The sequence below is a fragment of the Leucopleurus acutus genome (genome assembly GCF_964270905.1).
Source record: "Leucopleurus acutus genome assembly, chromosome: 1".
Lineage (NCBI taxonomy): Eukaryota > Metazoa > Chordata > Mammalia > Artiodactyla > Delphinidae > Leucopleurus > Leucopleurus acutus.
Genome location: NC_139142.1, coordinates 8,068,563 through 8,095,847, shown reverse-complemented (window position 1 = coordinate 8,095,847; position 27,285 = coordinate 8,068,563). Strand labels below are relative to the sequence as shown.

General features: G+C 43.2%; 1 protein-coding gene across 4 annotated transcripts in view; it reads left to right on the top strand.

Moving 5' to 3' along the window:
- AK7 (adenylate kinase 7) overlaps positions 1-21,433 on the top strand; it is a gene marked incomplete at both ends in the record, with an annotated part of 54,414 nt that extends 32,981 nt beyond the window's left edge. For 2 of the 4 annotated variants that reach the window (XM_082843930.1, XM_082843928.1), the window contains 8 exons: positions 2,486-2,614; positions 4,689-4,821; positions 10,246-10,374; positions 10,809-10,877; positions 15,153-15,350; positions 17,776-17,996; positions 20,893-21,051; positions 21,395-21,433. In XM_082843930.1, the coding sequence (XP_082700056.1) occupies positions 2,486-2,614; positions 4,689-4,821; positions 10,246-10,374; positions 10,809-10,877; positions 15,153-15,350; positions 17,776-17,996; positions 20,893-21,051; positions 21,395-21,433 (1,077 nt within the window). The remainder of the gene's footprint in view (positions 1-2,485; positions 2,615-4,688; positions 4,822-10,245; positions 10,375-10,808; positions 10,878-15,152; positions 15,351-17,775; positions 17,997-20,892; positions 21,052-21,394) is intronic. The other 2 variants (XM_082843929.1, XM_082843931.1) reach the window with 2 other exon arrangements.
- Between the last annotated feature and the right edge of the window lie 5,852 nt (positions 21,434-27,285).

Below are 27,285 nucleotides of genomic sequence, written 5' to 3'. Positions count from 1 at the left end.
CGTCATAGCTGAATTGCCATCGTGCATGGAAATACTGCGTAAAAGCAAGTCGAGTTGCCATTGTATCCTAAGAACAATATTCTCCTGCAAAGCATGCCTTGTTGAGAAGCAGTAAAAGATGTGCCACTTTAAAACCTAGAAAGAAAAAATTTTAAAAAAATTTTAAGTAAGTAATTAAAAAAAAAAAAGATGTACCACTTTACAAAAAAAAAATGATTGGAGACTTCCCTGGTGGTTCAGTGGTTAAGACTCTGCGCTTCCGGCGCTTCCACTGTAGGGGGCGCGGGTTTGATGCCTGGCTGGAGAACTAAGATCCCACATGCTGTGTGGCACGGCCAAAAAGTTTTTTTAAAAATTAAAAAAAAAAGAAACAATGATCCTTTGAAGCATCTGAGACACCCACGACGGCTCTACTTGGAGGCTGTCCCGAGGCACAGAGCAACCTGAGAGGTTAGACTAGTGTTGTCATTTGTGGGTCAACGTAAAACAACACCCAGTCAGAGTAGAGATGGGACAAGACACCTTAAAGAGACCATACGGTTCCTGATTAGCAAAACTGGACAGGACATGATAGAAGGAGTAAGCATATCTAAAAATTAAACTGAGTCTATCCATCCCTGGGGGCATTGGTCAGCTTGGCAACATAGAACAGGAAACACGACCAAGGACAATGTAGACAGTGCCACACCAGCGACATCCAGCAAGATGGAGCCTCAAGCCAAGGGCCTCCACAACTCCAGTTCCTTTAGCAAGGCAAAGTCATCCCTGTGCAGAGACAGGTGCATCCAATCACCTTGACCTAATACCATTCAACAGTCCATCCATCCAACTCTCCTTGGTCTGATCAAAGCTCATCAAGCTACCTTCTAAACGTGTCTGCCTTGAGGGGTAAATGTGCCAGACACGTGCACTTGGAGTGTTCTGAGTTCAGTGGCAACCCTACTTCTCATTATAACTGAATAAACTACCATTCTGGTTTTGTACCCGGATGAGGTGAGCTTACTCCAGGAGACAGATCCGCCCTCGGTGTGTGGATGAAACAAGGCACATGAACCTGCCCAGTTGACAGCCGCACAACAGGCCTTGGTGACTGCACCATGCCTACCTCGGAGCCAAGCCCTGTCCATCAAGAATCAGCGCCAGAGATGCTCTCCTGACCGCTGCCACCCTCCACTGCCCGCCATCTTGGTCATTGCCATCACCCTGAGAGAGCCTGTCCCTAAGCAGACAGGGTCATTCACGTCCACCACGCCTTACCCAGTACCACTGCAGTAGCCCTGCTCACTCCCTTCACAGCCTTGGCTGCCTCATCTGACAAATAGTAATAATAACAATAGTAGTAGTATTAATAATAATGATAGTAGTAATAATAACAATAACCAACTCTGTGCATGAAATTATGTAGTCTTTAAGCACATGGACACTCTGCCCATGGAAATGCTTTTCAATGGCATGATTTAAATAAAAAATTTGCCTTGCAAAATACCAGGCTTTAGTTTCACAACTGTTTGGACCATTTTGAAAGAAATGACTATTTGTCACTGATGTTTTTATTTCTATTAGAAATAAACATTTGCTCACCAGTTATGAATGTGATGAGCTTCTAGAAACTTTTTTTAAAAATGAGTGTATTTTTCAGATGTAGAGAACAAACGTATGGACACCAAGGGCAGGAAAGCGGGGGGTTCAGGGGTGGGGTGGTGGTGGTGGGATGAACTGGGAGATTGGGATTGACATATATACACTAATATGTATAAGATAGATTAATAAAAAATAAAAGTAAAAAAATGAGTGTATTTTTAAAAACTAGGATAAATTAACTGTTTTCATTTATTTTTTTAATTATTATTTTTTTAATTTTTATTTATTTATTTTTTTGCGTTACGCGGGCCCCTCACTGTTGTGGCCTCTCCCGTTGCGGAGCACAGGCTCCGGACGCGCAGGCTCAGCGGCCATGGCTCACGGGCCCAGCCGCTCCGCGGCATGTGGGATCTTCCCGGACCGGGGCACGAACCCGTGTCCCCTGCATTGGCAGGCGGACTCTCAACCACTGTGCCACCAGGGAAGCCATATTTTTTTTTTTAATTAACTGTTTTTAAAAAGAAAAGTTTAATTAAAGACCAAGTTTAGTCCAGAAACAATGTTCATCAGGCAGTAAATTAAGCACCCTGTATAGTGGACCAGAAATTCTATTTCTCTGCTGTCTTTACAGGAGTAGCACCACAAAGATGAAACTGGTAGCATGTGATGCTTGAGTACTTGGTTCACATCCTGCTGAGTGTCGTGTGCCCCGTGCCCAGCTCAGGGCACGTAGTGGATGCTCATTAAACACCAGGAGGAAGTGACTCTGGGGTCTTGATGGAGGAGTGAGAGTCAGCCTGCAGGATCCCGAGACTTAAAAGGGCCGCGACCCTTGAAATAAAGAACACTGTCTAGCTACAGATGGTTCAGAGCTCCCTGTATGACGCTTATTCTCCTCTTTTAGCCCATCAAGATTTGCATTCTTGGTCCTCCTGCTGTGGGAAAATCCAGCATCGCTGAAGTGTTGTCCAAATACTACAAACTGCATCACATTAAATTGAAGGATGTCATTTCCGAAGCCATAGCAAAACTGGTAACACTTTTAACTACTTTACTGTGAATTTTTATATTTTAAAAATGCTTTGTCTTACTCATAATTAAGAAATCACTAATTTTCCATGGCATATCCTACAAAGAGATTTGTTATTTTAGTTGGATTTTGTTGTTGGCTCCATTATGAAAACACAGAAACCCACATGGCTTTTCCTCTGGAAGCGTCTTTCATGGGTCGCCCTTAAAATTTAGTCTTTCTCCAGCTACTGCTCAAAATATATCTTGCATTCTCTCTATTGACTGGCACATTTTCATTTGTTTCTTTATTCTTTTTTTTTAATTGAAGTATAGTTGATGTACAATATTATATAACTTACAGTTGTACAGTGTAGTGATTCACAATTTTTAAAGCTTATACTCCATTTATAGTTATTAAAATGCATTGTCTACATTCCCCATGTTGTACAATATATCCTTATTGTAGTTTATTTTATACCTAATAGTTTGTACCTCTTAATGCCCTGCCCCCTACCTAGCCCATTTCCCCTTCCGTCTCCTCACCAGTAACCACTAGTTTGTTCTCTACATCTGTGAGTCTGCTTCCTTTTTGTTATATGCACTCGTTTTTTGTTTTTTTTTTCCGGTACACGGGCCTCTCACTTTTGTGGCCCCTCCCGCTGCGGAGCACAGGCTCCGGACGCACAGGCTCAGCGGCCATGGCTCACGTGCCCAGCCGCTCTGCGGCATGTGGGATCTTCCCAGACCGGGGCACGAACCCGCGTCCCCTGCATCGGCAGGCGGACTCTCAACCACTGCACCACAGGGAAGCCCCACTAGTTGTATTTTTTAGATGCCACATATAAGTGATATCATACAGTATTTGTCTTTCTCTGTCTGACTTATTTCACTTAGCATAATGCCCTCCAAGTCCATCCATGTTGCTGCAAATGGCAACATTTCATTCGTTTTTATGGCTAAGTAGTATTCCATTGTATGTATGTGTATGCGTGTGTGTATATATATATATACATATACATACCATATCTTGTTTATCCATTTATCTGTTGATGGACAGTTAGTCTGCTTCCATATTTTGGCTACTGTAAATAATGCTGCTATGAACTTTGGGGTGCACATATCTTTTTGAATTAGAGTTTTTGTTTTTTTCGGATATATACCCAGGTTTTTTTTATTCTTGATGTATGTTTCTCAGGGTATTATCAGACCATTTATCAACAGCTTAAAAAAAAAAAGACTATTTTCTTAGTGCAGTTTTAGGTTCACAGCAAAGTTGAGAGGAAGGTACAGAGATTTCCCCTACATCCCTTACCCCTTGCACAGGCAGCCTCCCCCATTATCATTAAACCCCACCAGAGTGGCACATTTGTTACATCAATGAACTTATATTCACGTACCATATCACCTAAAGTCCGTAGCTGACATTAGGGTTCACTCTTGCTGTTGTACATTCTATGGGTTTGGACAAATGTATAATGAAATGTGTCCACCATTATAGTATCATACAGAGTAGTTTTCCCTGCCCTGAAAAGTCTCTGTGCTCTGCTGTCCCTCCTTCTCCCTAAATAGCTGCTTTTTATCATTTTATTGGGAATGGTAGGTACTGAGGTGCATTTCCAAAGATGATTATTAAAAGTCTTGATTTCTACAAAATGTGTGTCCCCCCAAGTAAGATCCAACCTGATACTTGGAAAAGTGTTGATTCTTTTTTGTTTGTTTGTTTTTTGGCTGCATCATGCAGCTTGCAGGATTAGGATTAGTTCCCCAACCAGGGATCCAACCTGGGCCCCCTGCAGTGGAAGCTCGGAGTCCTAACCACTGGACCGCCAGGGAATTCCTAGAAAAGTGTTGATTCTTAAGTAGTTCTGGCGTTAGCACAGAAATAGATTATTCTCCTAAAATAGAGTAAGAAACCCCCCCGAGGCTCTTATCTGTCTTTGTAGATAGATAGACGCATCCTGACCACTTTTGCACAGCTGTCCTTGAGCACCTCCCCTGTTTGGGTACCAGCCTTTTCCAGGATCACTCGCCAGATGATTTATAGCAGCCAATCAACACAGGGCATCATCTGATTTGAATATCCCTGTGGTATGTAGGAGGCGATCATTACACCTAAGCATGCAGGGGAAGGAGGAGAAGAAGAAGGTGAAGAGGAGGAGGAAGCGGAGACCGTGGAGGATGCTCAGGAGTTCTTGGATGGCATCAAGGAAAGCCTGGAGCACAACGCAGGTAACCACACAGCACACGGCTGCACTGCTTTTGTAACGGTGGGATTGATTTCCTTGTTATAAAAAACTACTTGTTTGCTATTAAAAGTAAAGTACAGAAATTATAACAACCACACACACACACACACACACACACACACACACAAAATCATTCACTATCTCAACCCTGGGGGAAAAAATCCCCATTAATATATATACATATATATTTTTTTGCGGTACGCGGGCCTCTCACTGCTGTGGCCTCTCCCATTGCGGAGCACAGGCTCCAGACGCGCAGGCTCAGCGGCCATGGCTCACGGGCCCAGCCGCTCCGCGGCATGTGGGATCTTCCCGGACCGGGGCACGAACCCGCGTCCCCTGCATCGGCAGGCAGACTCTCAACCACTGCGCCACCAGGGAACCCCCCCCATTAACATTTTGTTGACTATTGGTTATACGATGGGAAAGAATTACCTAAGTTTTAAAACAATCAAATGTGTAGTCATAAATATTTATAAAGCATCAAAAAACATTAATTAAAAGGCAAAGGGCAAATCAGGAAAAAGTATTTGCCACCAATATGACAAAGAGTTAATAGCCTTCATGCATAAAACGTTCCGGCAAACTAATTAGAAAATCATGAAACACCGAAGAGAAAAAAATGGATGAATAACTTGGACCAATAATTAATTCATTCAGGAAGAAATACAAATAAATAGAAAAATATTCTTGCCCACGGGGTAATTTGAACCAGTTTGTTGAACACTGCATCCCAGTGAGGTGTCCCTTTAAACTCAAGCTCCGGACTCATTCTTTCCCCACCCTTGGATGGAATTTCAGGCTGGTCCCACTGCAGCTCTTAGATAATAAGTAAGTGGGCTCTCTGTTTATTCATGCTTTCAGAAGTCCATTCCAATCACAAACTAAGTTTTGAACTGAGATGTCTTTAAGGGAGCTTGCCACCCATCAGGAAAGCAGTCAGCAGCAGTTATGAGAAAAATAAAACCATTTCATTTTTACAGCTAGATAGTTGAGAACCTCCATCAAACTGGTAATACTGGCATTGGCTATAAACCAGTCCAACGTGTAAGCAAGTTTGGACTCTGACTCAGTGGAGAATTTCCCCCCCTCCCATCCTATCAATCACATCTGGTTTCCTGCCTCTTACTTCTCCCATCTTGCTGGTGGCTGTCTCTGATCCTCCAGGGTTGAGTTGGGGCCAGTCGGGGTCAGGGAAGAAGGACAGAGGTACAAACTGGCCCTCCCCCTGAGGACCGCCCACTGCATTCCCCTGGGGCCCCCGCTCTGGACCGCCCTCCCCTCTCGGGTCTTCTGGCACCCCACCCTTTGTCCCTCAAGGCATAGTCTTAGACCCAGCTGCTCTTCCTCAGGAGTAATCCCTTCACACCCTCCTCTGAAGTCCTGTTTACCCCTTTTCCTCTCCTTCCCCCAGGCCACTCCAATCTAGTTTATGGAGTGGAGAAAATGTTTTTGTCTGCATACACTGAGCATTCACTTAAACCAGCTCATCATCTGAGTCTGGGTTTCTGCTTTTGTGTGGGCTGGGCCAGGAGGATATGGAATTTGGAATCCCAGATCAATGGCCCAGAGGAAAAGGTACGCAGAAAACGCAGATCAACACTTTGAGATATGACACTGCCCCTGCCTCGCCTGTGACACTGGGGAATCACTATCTTGGTTTTAGAGTTTAATAGCATCCTGGCTCCTACCTTTTGGGAGAGGGGAAAAAACAAAATAAGACACTCCATTGTGAGGACACCTGTGGAAGGAAGTCTGGCAAGGCCACACGAAAGGGCAGGGGACTGGGAGTTTTAGGAATCCACAGGTGAACATGGCCACGTGTACATACGCTGTAAGCCTGGGGCGTAGGGCCAGAAACAAACATGGGACAGCATTTGCTGACAGGAACATATAACTGGTCTCTGCAAGGACCCAAAAGTCTTATCCAAGGACTTCGTGTAACAGGATGACGTGAAGTACTGACTGGGCTCTTTTCACGTCCAGGGAGGTGACCACACAGAACAAGAATTATGGCTGAGAGCAGTCACTGCGTCACCCAAGTTCAAGAAGGGCCTGTCCTTGGCAGCAGAGTCTGTTCTTCCCGCAGATGCAAGAGAGGCCAAACTGGGTCAGCAGCCTCTGTCTTCAGAGGGGAACGGGGAGGGAGACAAACCTGCCTACTGTCAGTATGCCCTCCCACCCACTTCCTACAAGGTGGCGATGGTACAGTCAGTTCCCTTTAACCTTAGGAAAGTACTTTTTTTCTTCAAGTTTGTCCCAAACGCCTTCCTATTCATATTTACCTGAAACTAGAAACACGGACCCCGGTCATGTTTAAACAAAATAACACCTGTGAACCCATGGCATTAACCTATGTAGAAATTTCACAGAACGAGGACGCAGAGGTTAGCACACTTCTCCCTCACGTGAACCAATGTGTCATCATGTGATTCTAAGGGTTCCAGCAGGACAGATCTCACAATCCCACAGTGAGACACCTCCGTATCCTCTTCTATTCATGATTCCACTCCCGTCGGCCCCTGACCATTCAGCTAAACTAGGGACTCGGTGAATGCACTAGAATGCACGGAATCCCACTGGTTGGTGGGATTCCAGGTGATCATTGAACCAGTCTTTCAACTTTTCTGTGAGTTTGAAAATGAAAAGTTGGGGAGGGGGATGTATGTGAATGTATCAACTTTTATGTCGATAGCATCGTGTCTCTACTGTGTGTGGATTATTTTAAAAACCCTGGTTGCAGCTATCTGTTTTTAAACTAAGTTTTAGTAATTATGAATATGCATTAATATTAGCATTTTAAACATTACTGTTATTTGAAAGGCAGACTTAAAATTTAAAAAAAAGAAGAAGAAGCAGTGTGGTGTTTTAAAGGCCATCCAGCAGGGCTGTGCTCATTCACTTTAAAACAGAAGTGACCATCCCCTTCCGAGATGCTCAACGCCACCGGCCAAGATCACGAGTGTATCTCCAGGAGGTCACAGTTCTCTGGAAAAAGGCGCTTGGGCTTGGCCCTTTGCGTACTCACATTCCATAGTTATCATAAACTGCCGCTCAAGCTCCCTTCTGGCATAATGAACACTTATTTCTAAAACAAACAAATGAACGGCAAAGCTCACTGCCTGAAATAAACCAAAGGATGCCTTGGAGGGGGCCGAAGCTAGATTTCCGAGTATGTGCCTTTCCTTACCAACGAAGCTTTTGAAAATTGAAGATAGAATGTTTAAATAAAAATTGTCTTTTGATATTAGTGTATCCCTCAGTAGGGCTCAGTAGTTGCGGCACATGGGCTCCAGAGCGCATGGGCTCAGTAGTTGCAGCACACAGGCTCTCTAGTTGTGGGGTGTGGGCTCAGTTGCCCCATGGCATGTGGGAGCTTAGTTCCCAGACCAGGGACTGAACCTGAATCCCTTGCATTGGAAGCCGGATCCTTAACCACTGGACCACCAGGGAAGTCCCCCCTTGACATTTTTAAAATGTGGGTTTAGGGACTTCCCTGGAGGTCCAGTGGTTAGGACTCTGCACTTCCACTGCAGGGGGCATGGGTTTGATTCCTGGTTGGGGAACTAAGATCTCGCATGCACTGAGCGGCGGAAAAAAAAAACAACAAGAAAAGAATGTGACTTTATTTCTTTACAGCATTTTGAACCTTACTGAGAAGTAACATCAAATCATTTCGAGGAATTTCATTATGTTAAATAACACCTTTGATTATTTTTTTTGTCTCTGCCATAATATTTAAATTTCTGAAAGACACAGTTATCTTCTGAATCAGTTACTGCCTAATGATTCGTGTGGCAATGAAAGGTAGAAGAAAGGAGAGGTGTTTTAATTAGATCATTTTACTGTCATTAACAGAGTAATAAAAAGAGACACCAAATTATTTTCTATTGTAGACCCACCAATAAACTGAAAGTGTAGTGCTACCCTAGAAAGAGCTTTGGAGATCAATTTCTCAAACTCGTCAAGCTTGTATTGCTGTAATGTATACATTAAGCCATGTAAGGGCAGGGCTGTGTCTCGGAAATGATAGCTGTTCAACAATTACATGATAGATGAATATTTTGGAGGAGTTACATCATATTGTCTTGGAAACACTGTGGTAGTTTTAGAACAAACTCCTCCAAGCAACTGCAGGAACCCTGTGCCCATGGCTGGAGAGGGAACTGTCCAGTGGGGTGAAGGTCTGCAATGCCCACTGGAAAAGGCAGGGAAGAGGGGGCCACACTCCTTTCTGCAGCCTTAAAGAGAACAGTGCCTTTAAGGGTCAAGATCAAGATTGATTCTTATTCAAATGTAGCAAATATTTATTGGGCACCTACTATTAATAAATTGTGTGTAGGGAATTCCCTGACGGTCCAGTGATTAGGACTCTGGGGTTTCACTGCCCGAGGGCCATGGTTTGATCCCCGGTCGGGGAACTAAGATCCCACAAGCCGTGCGGTGCAGCCAAAATAAAAAATAAAAATAAATCATGTGGCATCAGCACGCATGGATACTATCCCACCGAATTCTCACAACAGAAGCATTTATTATCACATATTAAGGTTATAGAAGCATATATCAAAACAGAATTGATTAAATCCTGCTGGCAAGTGAGAACACCCTGGATCCCTTCAATTACTCCTCATTCAACTTCAACCAAAAGTTGTGACCATGGAAGAACATTCTGGAAGCGCAGACATAAGCATCCGATTCTGTTCTTTCCTGCAGACAGGCTCACTGGGTTCTCCTCCTTTATTGGGCATGAGAGTTCATGTGTTGTGCTCAAAATACAAAACCACATATTTTTCACTTTAATGCAAAAATAAGAGATTTTCAATAGTAATTTTGACTACACAAGAATTTTTGAGATCACTTTACTTTTTAAATTTTTTTTAACATCTTTATTGGAGTATAATTGCTTTACAATGGTGTGTTAGTTTCTGCTTTATAACAAAGTGAATCAGTTATACATATACATATGTTCCCATGTCTCTTCCCTCTTGCGTCTCCCTCCCTCCCACCCTCCCTATCCCACCCCTCTAGGTGGTCACAAAGCACCAAGCTGATCTCCCTGTGCTATGTGGCTGCTTCCCACTAGCTATCTATTTCACGTTTGGTAGTGTATATATGTCCATGCCACTCTCTCACTTTGTCCCTGCTTACCCTTCCCCCTCCCCATATCCTCAAGTCCATTCTCAGGTAGGTCTGCATCTTTTTTCCTGTCTTGCCCCTAGGTTCTTCATGAACATTTTTTTTTTTTTTAGATTCCGTATATATGTGTTAGCATATGGTATTTGTTTTTCTCCTTCTGACTTACTTCACTCTGTATGACAGACTCTAGGCCCATCCACCTCACTACAAATAACTCAATTTAGTTATGTAGAATGTGACTGCACAGTAATATTTTTTTTCTTTTTATTAGGTCGACTAGAAGATGAATATATAATTAGATTTATAAGAGAAAAGCTAAAATCCATGCCTTGCAAAAATCAAGGTTACATTTTGGATGGATTCCCAAAGACCTATGATCAAGCCAAAGACCTGTTCAACCGTAAGTGTGGGTGTTACCTTTATTTTGAATGTTTACATTCAAATTAAGTCACAGCTTTATTGTTCAGAGTAACAGTAGTCACAATTAAAATAAACAAAAAAATCGGAGCGACTATACCTAAAATGCAGGCTTTCCTAGTTATGGCTAGTTTTCATTAGTGACTACTAGTTAAAATATTTAATTATTTTAAAAATAATTTTATTTATTTATTTATTGGCTGGGCCCGTTCTTAGTTGCAGCATGCGGACTTCTTAGTTGCGGCATGCATGCAAGATCTAGTTCTCCAACCAGAGATCGACCCAGGCCCCCTGCATTGGGAGTGTGGAGTCTTAACCACTGGACCACCAGGGAAGTCCCAAAGTATTTAAATTTTTTTGCACAATCCTTAGTAATAATATGTAATAAACTTGACGATGTATATTTTGTTTTACCAGAAGAAGAGGAAGAGGAAGAGGAAGAAGCCAGAGGCAAAAGGTTTCCCTTTGATAAATTAATCATACCTGGTAAGTTTAAAAGACTTCTCCAAGGTCATATTTAAAGGAATGCCATTTGATATCTCTTTTGTACCAAAACAATCCTTTTGATGTGAATAAAATAGCTTTGTTTGTTTGTTTTAGGAACAAAGTAAAATGATACACTTAAAATCAAACTTCCAAACTAAAGAATTCACTGGGGGTAAATATCAGGGATATTAAAATTCTGAAATGGACAGAAGTCCCTTTGAGAGCATTCATTTCTGCTGTTCCTTCCTGTAAGAGAGCAAAAGATTAGCCAATCTGTTGGTGCCCTGACTTTTTTCTTTCTGTATTTAAAAAAAATTGAGGTATAGTTAATTTACAATATTATATAAGTTTCAGGTGTACAACATAGTCGTTCACAATTTTTAAAGATTATACTCCAGTTGTAGTTATTATAAAATATTGGCTCTATTCCCTGTGCTGTACAGTGTCTTGGCTTCTGAGTCAGTTGGCAAGACCCCCAGGGACTAGATCACTGCCCCTCCTTTCTGTTCTGCTTCAGGTGCTAGCCACGCCATAATCTTTTCTGGAGGACATTCAGAATCCAGAACTGGGGCTTCCCTGGTGGCACAGTGGTTGAGAGTCCGCCTGCCGATGCAGGGGATGCGGGTTCGTGCCCCAGTCCGGGAAGATCCCACATGCCGCGGAGCGGCTGGGCCCGTGAGCCATGGCCGCTGAGCCTGCGCGTCCGGAGCCTGTGCTCCGCAACGGGAGAGGCCACAGCAGTGAGAGGCCCGCGTACAGCAAAAAAAAAAAAAAAAAAAAGAATCCAGAATTGAGGCTGGGCAGGAAAAAGCTGCTTGGTTCCCTAACTCCACAGCAAGTTTATCCTATTACATATTTACACAGAGCTTTCACAACATACCCTTGAAAGAGAAATATAAACAACTTATTCCACAAAAAAGGATTTGCTGAGCAGGCATTTCTTGTGACTTTGCCATGAACTTTAAAGGTTTTTTTCTTTTTTTATCAGTTTGCATGAGGTTTAATCAAGTTTTGGTCATGTGGTAAATACAAGAACAGCTATTTTCAGGAACTTAGCCCAAGGCTGTGACTCGGAAGGGCCTGCCTGCTCACCGTGTCAAGTCCCCAGGAGAGTCGGTTCACAGCTGTAATCCTCTCCTGCCCCTGGTCCAGGCACAGCTTGTGATGAAGCTTCTGGAAGCAGAGACCATCAGAGAGCAGTCATCCTCAGGGATGGATATTTACCATTTGCCTGAGGCAGGAACATGAAATGCCGGAGGAATGGGCTGTCTTAGATTTCCTATTAATTTATGTGTTTGCCTCAGAAAAAGTTAAAAAGTAAAGTTGATTAGTCTAAATAACCAAGTCTGTCCAGTTTATGAGAGCTGATCACTTCTGGGCGACAGTCATTCATTGCAAACCCCGTGGTAAATCCTCCCATTCCCCCTGAGGCAGCTGGATAAAATTCACCCCAACCCAACATCTGTCATGCACCAGGCACCACACAAGATGGGAGCTTATTGAGCCTTTCCACGAGCCTGTGAGGCAGGAATTACTCCCATGTTTACTTGATCCAGAGCCTGAAGCCCAGAGACTAATGCAAGTCCGCTTCGCTGGTAAACGGCAGGGCTTGGATTCAAACTCAGGTCTTCTCATGCCACTGCCTCCAAAAACCAGAATGAATGAAACCCCTCCCTAAGATAAGAAAATGGAAACGCAGGAGGTAAAATGGTGCATTATTCTTAGTCCTGATCCCCTGGGCTGCCCTCTCTGTCGGATGCGGTCCAAACATGTCTAAGATGTAATCTCTTTGGAATGTTTAGTCTGTTCTTTTCAATTAGCCTCTTTCTAGAAATTGTCATTATTTTCTATCTTCCTGAAAGAAATCAGATCATTGTCTCATTTGTGCTGCGGGATTTTAGTTTGTGGCAGTGACTGAGACACGTGAGGCTAACGCCATTGAAAGAAGAAGTTATTACTCACATTTCCCCAGAGAAGGAAGTGTGGCCACCATGCAGGGCCACGTGGGGAAGCACCAGGCTTGGTCAGGAGGAGGGGAAAGTCGAGGACACAGCCTTTCTTGGGGTTTCCATGGGAAAGGCAAAGCAGGGCAGAGTAAACAGCTTTTTTAGAGGATTGACTAGTGTGAGTAGTTGCAGTGGGCTTTGGTCTCTAGTTGCCTGGTCCTGGCCCTGGGATGAGTTAAGGCAGGAGAAATATTGGTTTGTTATCTGAGTTATATAAAGGGCGTGGTTGGCTCGCATATGTGAGGCGTGCTCTCATTTCAAATGAATTGTTTACTATCTTCAGAGGTAGCCCTGGGAGGGGCATTCTCTCCCTAGGTCTGTAAGCAAAAACATCATAAGATACAGAAAATAAAAAGCATGCTTAATATCAGCATCAGTGCTTGATTTGAATGATGAAACATTTGATTGTACAGTAATTCAGTCCTAGGTGGTATTATCTCTCATTGATAAATCATTGCATTTTATCACTGTTAGCGTATATCCATTTTGATTCTTTTCAGATCTGTTAGTTGAAGGAGACAAGTTTAAAGCTATACCTATGTGATGAATATGGAAAAATGTGTTAAGACATAGATTTTTCACATGGCTCCAGATAGACCTCTTTGTCGTATACAATCTCACCAAGCAGAAATCTATTCCTTGTTATCTACAGTCAGCCAGTTCAAGGACAGTAGATGTCCTGAATAATTATCTTGAGACACTGCAAAATCTTGAAGTTCTTTCTGAATCACAAAAGAGAAAGGACTTTAAAAAATATATCATCTAGTGGGAAATATATTTCATCATATTAAAACTCTGAAAATTAGAAGCCAAGTATATCACTTATTATTTGCAATATTGTATTAACTAGAATCTTCATCCCCCCCAATCACTGGAAAAAAAGATACAGTACTACATCATGAAATTCTTAGATTATGATATATAATTCTTAGAATTATTAAGTTTTGATCTACACGTCTTAGATCATAGAGCTTAAATAGATTCAATTTCTGGTGAATTTATTGACATAATTTCAATTTAAGTACTGTACCAGCATGTGGGGCTCCAGATGTCTCCTTTCTTTTGAAAAATATAGCTACTCGTGCAAATCAAATGGTGAAGGATGAGCATTGAAATTAAAGTAAAATAGGTCAGAAGAGTGGTCATATCAGACAATGATTATGAGTTTATAGGATCTTATTCCGTAAGCTCTGTCCTCAGCCTTTGTTTTCACTATTTGCTTTCACACGAAGCAGATGAAGTTCACACGTGTTCCACGCCCCCTGGTCAGCACCACACTATGGACTCTACCCGATACACTTATTTTTCTCACCCACTCAAGAAAGCTTATTAGAATGCAGTTAAGTGAGAATGGCATTTTTATGTGGCAAACCAATCCAATTTTAGAATAAAAATTAAATCAGTCCCAAGCTTTGCCAGGCTCTTATAGGCAGCAAGTTATTTTCGATACACCTGGTTACTGATCTGGGTGCCAGGGTACTCTGGTCCTGTTGAGAACAGCTGAGAACAGTAACTCGCCTAGAAAGCTTATTACACAGATCTACACTTTAATTATTCACTCATTCATTCATTCACTCCACAAATATCCACTGAATTTGTGCTAGGCACTGGAGAAACAGCTGCTCTTACAGTTTAAAAGAAAATTGCAGGTGGGTGAAATGATCACTGTCATTAATATGATCCGTGTATCAAATATTCGATAAGCGTTGGCCATGTTTTACTGACCATAGATGTTTCATAGCCCATGGCATGAAGTGAGGGAAGAGCTCAACTCATGGAAAATTAAAATCCCAGGGGAGTCTCTATTTTTATTAAGTTGGCGAATCAGCCATGAAGGCATTTCCCTTATAGCCTTGAGTCTCTTTGGGAGCCTGTGATATTGTACTGGAAAAGTGGCAAGATGATGACAGGTATCATAGGGTTATTAGAGATTTGCATTTACAATTTCTGCTGTTTTTATTTAAAGTAAAAAGAAGAAGGAAGGAAGGAAAGCAGAAGGGAAGGGAGGAAGGAAGGGAAAGAAAAATAATAGATCTCACAAAATGCCCACTGATTGGGCTTCACAGTGTGGTCTCTGGAAACATGGGTGATTGGCATGCATCTGTCCTCCATGAGAGGCAGCAAGAAGGCCAACTTGTCAGGCCCTTTGCCGTGACAGGAGATCCCACCTGGTAACCAGACATTCGGTCGAGCAGTGGCCCGTCCACCAGCACATGCTTGCAAGCTCCGCAGTCACGGTGTTAACTCACGAGCTTCTCCTTCTCTCCAGAATTCGTTTGTTCGCTGGATGCCTCAGATGAGTTCCTCAAGGAGCGGGTGATGAATCTCCCCGAGAGCATCGTGGCGGGGACCCACTACAGCCAGGGCCAGTTCCTCCGGGCTCTGAGCAGCTACCGGGACAGGAACACTGAAGATGAGACTGTCCTCAACTACTTTGACGAACTTGAAATCTATCCGATACATATTGGTATGAAATAAACTCAAGGATAACCTGCAAGTGGAGCAGGGCTGCCCGGTGTCAGGACTCCCGGCCAACTGCGTGCATGCTTTCATAGGGCTGGGGGAGGGCGGGTCAGTGTAACCGTGTGCCCGGGGCCTGGGAAGTCACAGGGTAAGACAGAGGAGTTGTCTACTTGAGGATTTGGTGGTGTGGCGGGTGTTATTGTCATATGAAAACATGCGGATATATTATGAAGTTGAATACCAAATTGGCATTTTTTATTTATTTTTAATTTTTTACCAAATTGGCTTTTTTTTTTTTTTTGCGGTACGTGGGCCTCTCACTGCTGTGGCCTCTCCTGTTGCGGAGCACAGTCTCCGGACGCGCAGGCCCAGCAGCCATGGCTCACGGGCCCAGCCGCTCTGCGGCATGTGGGATCTTCCCGGACTGGGGCACGAACCCGTGTCCCCTGCATCGGCAGGCGGACTCTCAACCACTGCGCCACCAGGGAAGCCCCCAAATTGGCATTTTTTAAAGGGCACTTCAAAGATATGTGGTTTGCTGCCAGCTGCTTTGGGCCATTTCCCCAGTGTCCTTGGGGGCAGCGTCCTGTCCCCCTAGCATTGCAGGACACTGGTGCTCTTCACAGAGCCGCTCCTGGCCTTTAAGACCAGCCAGCTGGCCCCTTAGCTACTCAGAAATCAAATAGCTCTTCATCGTATTCCTCCTGTTTCCTGTAAACACTTAACTCAGGGCTGAGCACCCAGCAGGCATCCAGTGAATATGATCTCTCATCAGCCTCACCTCCGCCATCATCGTCCCTGCCTCCAAATCCAATCTGCTGTAGCTGTTTCTCCTCCCTTTGGCTTGATGGGCCCCTGAACTTCCTTTCTGATTTTCTGGGTCTTGACACCTCTTCTTTGGGTTTGGTGAGAAACTGCTAGCCTGGTGGAAGCTTAGCAGCCAGGCTGACCTTTGGGACCTCCAGAGGCCTCTCTTCATCCCCCAGAACCAGCTGAGACAGCATCTGAATCCTGGAGTCCTGGGAGGCTTAGAGCTCCTCCTCTCCTCCCCTGCCCTCCCCCCTCCTTTTCCTTCTCCTTCTTTTGGTCTTAATATTGACATTAGTCACGTATTCTGGAGTTTGGACTTTTTTCTATTCAAGTAGGCTAACTGAAACAGTTAATTTTTTATGAATTGGAAATGTATCCTAGGGATTTGCCTGGTGATCCAGTGGTTAAGACTCCGTGTTTCCACTGCAGGGGGCATGGGTTCAATCCCTGGTCTGGTCCAGGAACTAAGATCCCGCATGCCGGGTGGTGTGGCCAAAAAATTAAAATAAAATAAAATAATAAAATAATAATCCCAGAATCAGGACTTCCCTGGTGGTGCAGTGCTTAAGAATCCGTCTGCCAATGCAGGGAACATGGGTTCGATCCCTGGTCCGGGAAGATTACACATGCCGCGGAGCAGCTAAGCCCGTGCGCTACAACTACTGAGCCTGTGCTCTAGAGCCCATGAGCCACAACTACTGAAGCCCTCGCACTTAGAGCCCGTGCTCGGCAACAAGAGAAGCTAACGCAATGAGAAGCCCGCGCACCGCAACGAAGAGTAGCCCCAGCTCGCTGCAACTAGAGAAAGCCCATGTGCAGCAATGAAAACCCAACGCGGCCAAAATAAATTAAAAAAAAAAAAAAAGTGTCCCAGAATCATTGATTCTCAGAAACAGAAAACAAAAGAAACCTGGAGGTCACCCAGCCCGGCCTCCAAGTACAGGACTTCCTTCTGTGGAAACCCCCAAGTGAAGTGCCCCAGTCTCTGCTTGAATGCTTCCCGGGGTGGAGAACTCATTCCTTTTGAGGAGGTCCACACGCCCATCCAACCACTCAAATCAGCAGCGACCGTCACAGCTCAGACCTGAGCCCCAATCTTGCTCCCTGTGACCCCCAGAGACCAGTCTGATATTTGCCAGTGAGACCAGAAATTCTAAACTGTGCTGGTAACTAAAAAAAGAAACACTCTTATGGTAATTTACGCAATCTACCATCACAAGATTATAGTAATAGAATTTTCCCAAAAATGGACTCAGAATAGATTGCAGGCAGGACCAGATTATATATATTTTTTAAATTTATTTTTGGCTGCATTGGGTCTTCCTTGCTGCACGCGGGCTTTCTCTAGTTGCAGTGCGCGGGCTTCTCATTGGTGGCTTCTCTTGTTGCAGAGCACAGGCTCTAGGCACGTGGGCTTCAGTGGTTGCAGCACGTGGGCTCCGTAGTTGTAGCGCACGGGCTTAGTTGCTCCGCGGCATGTGGGATCTTCCCGGATCAGGGCTCGAACCCGTGTCCCCAGCACTGGTAGGCGGATTCTTAACCTCTGCGCCCCCAGGGAAGCCCCAGGACCAGATTATAAATGTCTGTATTGCTCTCTTCCTCTCTTCTGGTTTTTAAAGATGTAGGAAAACTCGAAGACGCTCAGAACAGACTTGCTATCAAACAGCTCATCAAAGAGATTGGGGAGCCTCGCAATTATGGTTTAACGGATGAAGAAAAGGCAGAAGAGGAGCGGAGGGCTGCTGAGGAACGGCTGGCCAAGGAGGCCATGGAGGAGGCAGAGCGACAGCACAAGGAGGCTGCGGAGATGGCAGAGAAGATCGCTCGCTGGGAGGAGTGGGTGAGTATGTGCACACGCGTCGGGGCGGGGGAGTGGGTGGGGGATGGGGGCTGGGGGCTGGCAAGACCATTCCGGCCTCTCGCGCTTCCCATCCGGCTAATAGAGAAATGTCTCGGAAATACCCCAAACAAATTTTTGTTGTTTTTTTGTTTTTGTTTGTTTTGTCATATGTACCATTTCTTTTTCTTTTTTTAAAATTTCTTTCATATGTACCATTTTTTAAAAGATGCCCCGGTCTTTTGCTTAGGGTAAATAACAAGGATAATAACAGCTAGCCATTGACATAGCATTAACAATACACATCGTTGTGAAAGTGTGCCATTTGCTGCCTGTCAACCTGGTGATTTCATCTGGTTTTCCTCCATTTACCCATCCAACTTGGGTGGTCAGCCTCATTCTACCCTTCTTCTCCAAATCACTGAGTCTTATCTATTCTGCCTCCTAAAACAGCACTCACATCCACCTGCAGGGCTCCCTTCTCCTGACCAGGGTGCCAGAATGATGTGATGCCTTCTGGCTGGTCTCCCCAGCTCCACCCTCCATCTCCAGTGTGTTTCCCTGCTGCTGCCAGGTGATCCTTCTAAAATACAGATCTAGGCTTCCCTGGTGGTGCAGTGGTCAAGAATCCACCTGCCAACGCAGGGGACACGGGTTTGAGCCCTGGTCCGGGAAGATCCCACATGCCACGGAGCAACTAAGCCCGTGCACCACAACTACTGAGCCTGCACGCCTAGAGCCCATGCTCCGCAACGAGAGAAGCCACTGCAGTGAGAAAATGGCGCACTGCAACAAAGAGTAGCCCCCGCTCGCCGCAGCTAGAGAAAGCCCGGCGCAGCAACAAAGACCCAACGCAGCCAAAAATAAATAAATAATTAAATAAATTTATTTAAAAAAAACAAAAAGTAAAATACAGATCTGGACTTCCCTGGCAGTCCAGTGGTTAAGACTCCGTGCTCCCAATGCAGGGGGCACAGGTTCCATCCCTCGTCGGGGGAGATCCCACATGCCTCTTGGCAGGGCCAAAAAAAAAGAAAAATACAGATTCAGCACGTCAATTCTCTGTTTAAACGCTTCACAGGCTGTTCATCGCTGTTCGATGAAAGTCCAAACTCCTTACCGTGGCCCCCAAGGTCCTCTGTGACCTGGCTGCCTCTGACATCTCCATGCATTTAAATAAAGTTCCATCTGTGTGATTAACTTCTTCCCTTGCTTCAAGTCTTTGCTAAAAGTCATCTTTCTAATGAGGCCTTTCCTGGACACCATATTTAAAATTTCAGCACCCGCCCCACCGCATAACACGTCCTATCCCTTTCTATACTTTTACATTTCCCTCTTGGGACTTCCCCGGAGGCCCCATGGTGAAGGCTCCTCATTTCCCGATGCAGGGGACACAGGTTCAATTCCCTAGTGGGGGAACTAAGATCCTGCATGCCAAAAAAACACAAAAACAAAAAAAATTAATTTCCCTCTTTGCATTTATTCTACTTAAGGCAGTAAATGTATTTTATATCTTTATCTTGTTTCTTGTCTTTTGGCTGCACATTTAACTAATGTCCATGGCCAGGAGTGGGCCGGACTGATGGGCTTAAGTCCCACCCAATCCACTAGGCTGAGAAGGGAGATTTCTCAAAGGAAATCTGGAATTATTAGTCCTGAGAGAGGGGGGCTGTATGCTGAGCATAACACAAGTCTACCAGATCAATACCTTCGAGAGTTTCTACTAGCACTTTTTTTTTTTTTGGCTGCGTTGGGTCTTCGTTGCTGCGCGCAGGCTTTCTCTAGTTGCGGCGAGCGGGGGCTACTCCTCATTGAGGTGCGCGGGCTTCTCATTGCTGTGGCTCCTCTCTTGTTGCAGAGCACAGGCTCTAGAGTGCGCGGGCTTCAGTAGTTGTGGCGTGCAGGCTTAGTTTCTCTGCGGCATGTGGGATCTTCCCCAACCAGGGCTCAAACCCATGTCCCCTGCATTGGCAGGTGGATTCTTAACCACTGGGCCGCCAGGGAAGTCCCTATTAACACTTCTATGATTCTGTGATCCATCCTTCCTTCCTTCCTTCCTCTTTCTTTCCTTCTTTCTTTCTTCCTTCCTCCCTTTCTTTCTCTCTTTCTTTCTTTCTCTCTTTCTCTCTTTCTTTCTCTCACTTTGCTTCATCTGGGCAGCTAGAAATTATTTTGGTTTAAGAAGTGAGGTAGGATCAGCATCATCATTATCATCATCACCATCATCATCATAATATCATCAGCATCATCTTTTTGCCTGTCCTAGAGGGATTTGGATTGCCTAAGTAATTAAGAAAGTGAACATACTAGAGAATGGACTTGAGGATATGGGGAGGGGGAAGGGTAAGCTGTGACAAAGTGAGAGAGTGGCATGGACATATATACACTACCAAGCGTAAAATAGATAGCTGGTGGGAAGCAGCTGCATAGCACAGGGAGATCAGCTTGGTGCTTTTTGACCACCTAGAGGGGTGGGATAGGGAGGGTGGGAGGGAGGGAGACGCAAGAGGGAAGAGACATGGGAACATATGTATATGTATAACTGATTCACTTTGTTATAAAGCAGAAACTAACACACCATTGTAAAGCAATTATACTCCAATAAAGATGTTAAAAAAGAAAAGAAAGTGAACAAAAGGGGTGATTAATAAAGATAAATCATGCTGGAAAAAAGAAAAAAAGAAGTGAAGTAGGGGTCCAGTTTATTATTTTCTATATGACTAGGCAGTTGTTAAAACACCACTTACATATTTTCCCTGTCAATTGGAAATACCATCTTTATCATAACATGATGAACATTTATAGCAGTATCTACTTCTAGTGCACTCTGGGGTGAGTCGTATGAAACCGTTCTTCTTTTTCCATCTATTGATTGCACCCCCGAATGTTCTATTTGTAGAGTAAACGACTAGAGGAAGTTAAAAGAGAAGAAAAAGAATTACTGGAGGCCCAGTCTATTCCCTTGAGAAACTATTTAATGACCCACGTCATGCCAACGCTTATGCAAGGTCTGAATGAGTGTTGTAAGATCAGACCCGATGATCCTGTTGATTTTCTGGTAAGAGATTGAAGGCTTTTTTTTTTTATATCAATTTGAAAATAAAATATACCCAAATCTAAATGAAAAGCCAGTTGAGACAGAGAAATTGTGTGTCTGGTTATTTGGGAAATAGCCTCATCCCTTTTTATCCCATTTTATAATAAGATTTTTGTTACTCATTTCAAAGAAAAAATTTGTGCACTTTCATTTTTAAATTGTAAACATTAATAGTACAAATTAATGTACTATTAATTCTAAATTAATTACTAATTTAATTAATTAATTAATTAATGTACTATTAATTCTAAATTAATAGTACATTCTAAATTGTTGACTTTTTTTTCTTTTTTCTCAATTACAGGCAGAGTATCTTTTCAAGAACAATCCTGAAATGCAGTGAAATTTTAAAGATCTCATGTCATATACTTTTACAGAGCTGGAGATGACTTTAACATTGTAATTTGAAAAATTTCTTTAAAAAATGATTTTCTGGTTTTGGGGAAATTCTTTTTTTCTCCCTGCAAACAAATATTTTATTAAGTAGATTCATTATAAAAAGCTCTATGGCAACGAGTCACTACTTCATTAAAACCATATTTTGAGAGGTAAATTGTTAAAGTATCTGTGCATAGCTCATGGAATAAATATTGATTTAATATTTCATTCTTTGTCTGAGTATTCTGTACACTAATGTTTATAGTAATTTAATTTATAGCATGAAGAAAATCAGACTATGTATTATTCTAACATGTAAACTAATGAATTTATGTGATTTGTTATGTCCCCAATACTAGTGGTGTTAGAAACGGAAATAAATTAGAACAGTTTATGCTTTTTGAGTCACAGTAAGTCAGACATGTTTGTTTTCTGCAAGGTTGCTTTTTGAGTTCAAGGTCAGCACCCAACCTATGAGTCAGAGAGAATTCTAAACTGCTTGGTAGAAAGATTCATGTAACAAGATGAATAATTTTTAATATCTGTGATAATTAGAAAGTTGCTAAATATTTTTAACCAACTAACTTTACCACTATGGCCTTTTCAGCTCTAAAAATCCTATAATTCCCAGAATTACACTGGATGAGAAATCAGTTTAGGTTGATCTTAATGGCATATATATTTCATTTCTTTAAATAATGAAATCTGAATATAACTGCACTCTTTTTTTGTGTGGCAAAGTACACACAACATAAATTTCCCATTGCAACCATGTGAAGGTGTACAGTTCGGTGGCACTAAGTACATTCATGATACTGTCCACTCATCACCACAATCTAGCTCCAGAACTTTTCCATCACCCCAGTTGGAAGCCCTGTACCCATTAATCGGTCACTCCCCATTATCCCCTCCCCTCAAGCTCCTAGCAAACACTAATCTGCTTCCTGTCTCTATGGATTTGTCTAATTTGGATATTTTATATAAATGGAATCATGCAATATGTGGCCTTCTGTGCCTGGCTTCTTTCACTTAGCATGTTTTCAAAGTTCACTCATGTCGTAGCATCTATCAATACTTCATTCCTTTTTATGGCTGAAAAATATTCCACTGTACAGATAGACCATATTTTGTTTAATCATTCATGTGTTGATGGACAGTTAAGTTGTTTCCACCTTTTGGCTGTTGTGAATAGAGCGGCTATGAACATTTGAGTACAGCTTCCTGTTTGAACCCCTGTTGTCAATTTTCGGTAGAAACCTAAGAGTGGAAATATCGTCATACGGTAATTCTGTATGGGGAACCGCCAGACGAGTGGGTGTGTAGCAGTACCACGTTGTAACTAAGCATCTTTTCATGTGCTTGCTGACCAGTTGTGTATCTTCTTTGGAGAAATCTATACTCGAGTCCTTTGCTCACTTTTTATTTGGGTTGTCTTTTTGTTACTGAATTGTAAGAGTTCTTTATATATTCTGGATAGAAGACCCTTATCAGATATGTGATTGGCAAATATTTTCTCCCATTCTGTGGCTTGTCTTTTCACTCTCTTGATAATGCCCTTTAATGCACAAAAACTTTAAATTTTGATGAAGTCAATTTACCTATTTTTCCTTTACTTCACTGCACTATTTTTGATCCTTATTTTAACCGAAAACACTAAGTAACTAAGGAGAATACCTTTTGGACAGTTTGAAATCACTGGTCTTTATAATAGTTACATTTTCAGGCCTTCAGGATGGTTACATCTGGTGACCTTGCTTCTTAGTTCACTGAGAAAACCCAAGCAACTGAAAGAGAACTTCTACATCCTCCCACTGCAAACCTACCCCTGCCTTCCCTTCTGCTGCAGAGAACGGTCTGTGCTCCCACCTAAGATCAACCTGTGCCCTGAATCCCACCTCTTCTCACATAATCCAATTCTTCTCCTGTAATCATCCCTTCTCTCTCACAGCTTGATTTTTCCCTTTCCTCTGGATCATCACCCTTAGCTTCAAACTTATTCTCCTACTAACTCCCATACGTCAAAACAAGACAAGACAAAAACCCAATTCAAATGAAAAATCCCTCCTAGACCTCCACATCTTCCTCCAACCGCGGGCCCAAAATTCCTGTCCTCCTTACAGCCAGGTTACCAGTGACGTCCACATTTCCAAACCTAATTGTTAGTTCTCAGTCCTCATCTCCCTTGCCCTCTCCGATCATCTGACACATTTGATCATTTCCTCCTGAAACCCTCTCTTCCCCTCACCTGAACGTCTAACAGCCCCTCGAACTTTAGCATAGCCAGTCTAGCTGCAGATCCCTGTCTTCCTTCCCCTCACCTGCTGTTCCCACAATTTCCAATCTCAGGTATTGGCAACTCCATCCTTCCAGCCGCTCAGGCCCTAAACTGTGGAGGCATCCCTGGTTCTTTTCTTATTCTCTTACCCCATATTCCATGCATCAGTTCATCACATTGGCCCAACTTTCAAAACATATCTGAAGTCTGTCTGCTTCTTACCCCTCCAGCGTTACTGTCCTGGCCTGCTCCTTTCTGTGACTTCTTTCAACATTCCAACAGGGGAATCTTGTTAAAACACAAGTCAGATCTGCTTAAAGCCCCCCAGTGCCTTCCGATCTCACACGGACGGGGAGGCAAAGTCCTGACCTGGGCCTTCGAGGCCTGATACAGTCTGACCCCTCGTGACCTCATGGCCCCCTCACTAAAATCCTCATTGCCAAGTGCACTCCGTGTTGGGGCCTCGGCCTGGAAAACTTGGCTCCCACATATCCACGTGGCTCACCCTCACTTCATCCGTGGCTCAGCTCAAATATCACCTCCTCAGAGAGGCCCCCCAGATTGTCCTCCCAATGACATCCCACGCTGTCCCTTTTCTCTGCTGACACTCGGCATCATTTTATATGCCCATGTACTTATTGTCTATATCCCTCACTAAAATGTAGCCTCCACGGAGGCAGGGATTTTGTTTTGTTTTTCTGTCTCTCTACAGACTAAAAAATTGCATAGCACATGGTAGAGGTACGATAAATATCAGTGTATGAAGCTGTTTAGCTGAAATTTTGCTACACAGCTATGTTTTTTATAACTAAATCAAATCTCTAGTTATTCAACAAAGTCCGTAGTCTGTTTACATTTCTATATGGCTGTGACAGAACACTTAAGTAACTCTGAGGGTCACCAAGATGCTTCACTAAGTGGCATCAATTTTGGTGAATTCACTATGGAGTCTGGCCCTCAGCCGTGCAAGTTTAGAAGAGTGATCTCAGTAGCGTTTAAGGATAGATAGGACCCTGAGACGCTGACATGTCTTAACAAATCTCCTAAGAGACCAGCAGAGAAGACAGAGTACCAATTTATTTACAATGAGAAACATAGTTGAGTGAGCTGAGACTGGCACCCGCTTCAGCAGTACATTCTCTTCTTGGAAGCAGGTTATAGCAGAAGCCAAATGATCAGAAGTGCTTGGTGAATGCAAAACCAGGACAAGGCATGAGTGCAGCCTGGCTTGATAGATCCATGCCTGCCGTGCTGGCCAAGCTGCTCTAGTCCTTGCCGACAAGATGCGCTTTCCCAGACGTCGTTTGGATGGGCAGCGATGATGTTTACCCCTGTGACTCCCCTTGACATGTTCTTGTTTCAGATATATTAATATATTCACTCTCCCAGGTCTTTGTAGGTTAGGAGGCATTTACTTTCTTTAAGGTGACTTTTCATGTTTCTGGTTTGATCCATTGTGTCATTTTATAATTAGGCTCTCTGAAGTCAATTCCTGCCTCCCCCCCCAAATCTGAGTAGGCCAGCTTGTCACTGCTAAGCCTCCTCTGTATATACCTGTAATTTTTTTAAATTGAAGTATAGTTTATTTACAATGTTGTGTTAGTTTCGGGTGTACAGTAAAGTGATTCAGTTATACATACATATATATCTATTTTTTTCAGATTCTTTTCCCTATAGGTTATTACAGAATACTGAGTATAATTCCCTGTGCTGTACAGTATGTCCTATATACCTGTAATTTTGATAGACATTGTTATATATACCTACATTTTGGATAAGCATATTCCTATATTACTTATAAAGAGCTGGTATCATTTACAATAACATAGCTAGGGACAAGCTAAGAAAGATGTATAAGTCCTCTACATTGAAAATTTAAAAACACTGCTGATAGTAATTAAAAATGAAATAAATGGAGTGATACACTGTTTTTTTAAAAATATTTATTTATTTACGTGGCTGCCTCAGGTCTTAATTGCAGCACGTGGGATCTTCGTTGTGGCATGCAGGGTCTTTTGTTGCAGTACGTGGGCTTCTCTCTAGTTGTGGTGCACGGGCTCCAGAATGCAAGGGCTTCGTAGTTGTGGTGCTGGGCCTTAGTTGCCCCACAGCATGTGGGATCTTAGTTCCCCGACCAGGGATCGAAGCTGCGTCCCCTGCATTGGAAGGCGGATTCTTAACCACTGGACCACCAGGGAAGTCCCGAGATATACTGTTAATGGCTTATAAAGCTCAATATATATATATATATTTTTTGCGGTACGTGGGCCTCTCACTGTTGTGGCCTCTCCCGTTGCGGAGCACAGGCTCCGGACACGCAGTCTCAGCGGCCATGGCTCACAAGGGCCCAGCTGCTCCGCAGCATGTGGGATCCTCCCGGACCGGGGCACGAACCCGTGTCCCCTGCATCGGCAGGCGGACTCTCAACCACTGCGCCACCAGGGAAGCCCCGAAAGCTCATATTTTTAATACTTCAATTTTTCTCCAAAATGATCTGTAGAGTCAATGCAGTCCCAATCAAAATCCCAGTGTGTTCCTTCCTTCCTTCCTTCCTCCCTCCCTCCCTCCCTCCCTCTCTCTCTCTTTTTGGTAGAAATTGATCATCTGTTTCTGAAATATATATGGTAATGCAAAGGACCTAGAACATAGAATAGTCTAGACAGTTTTGAGGAACAGCAAACCTGGAAGACTTCACTCTAAATATTAAGATTTATTATAAAGCTACAGTAATTAAGACAGACACATAGATCAATCGAACAGAATAAGGAGTCCAGAAACAGATCCACATATTTACAATCACTTGATTTACAACACAGGCCCTATTGCAATTCAATGGGGAAAGTACGGTCTTGTCAATAAATTCTGCAGGTCATTAGGAGATCTATATATTAAAAACAAATAAACAAACAACCCCCCCCAAATAAAAACACCTTGACCTCTGCCTCACAGTATATACAAAATCACTTTGAGATGGATCTTAGACCAAAATGTGAAAGCCAGAATAATAAAGCTTCTAGAATAGAATAAAACATAAGAGGAATTCTTCGTAACCCTGGAGTGGGCAAAGATTTCTCAAGACAACATTAAGAGTGAAAAGACAAGCCTCAGAATGGGGAAGATATTTGCAATACATACAAATGACAGAGGTCTTGTACTCAGAATATGTTAAAAACTCCTACAAGTCAATAAGACTGAAAACTCAATTTAAAGGTAGGCAGAAGACTTGAGTATCCACTCCATGAAAGGGAATATCCAAACGATCAATCAGCGTATTGAAAAAGGCTGAAAGTCATTAATCATCAGAGAAATACAAATGAAAACTACAATAAGATTCCGTTATGATACTGCTCTTTGGCCAAAATTAAATGAACTCATAACACCAAGTGTTGATGAGGATGTGGAGTAACTGGAACCCACCTATAGAGTGGAATACAGATTGGTGCTCTCACTTTGAAAACCATTTGGGAGGACTTAATAAAGTCAAATATAGGTATACACATGACCCAGCAATTCCATTCCTGGGTATATACCCAAGACTGCTT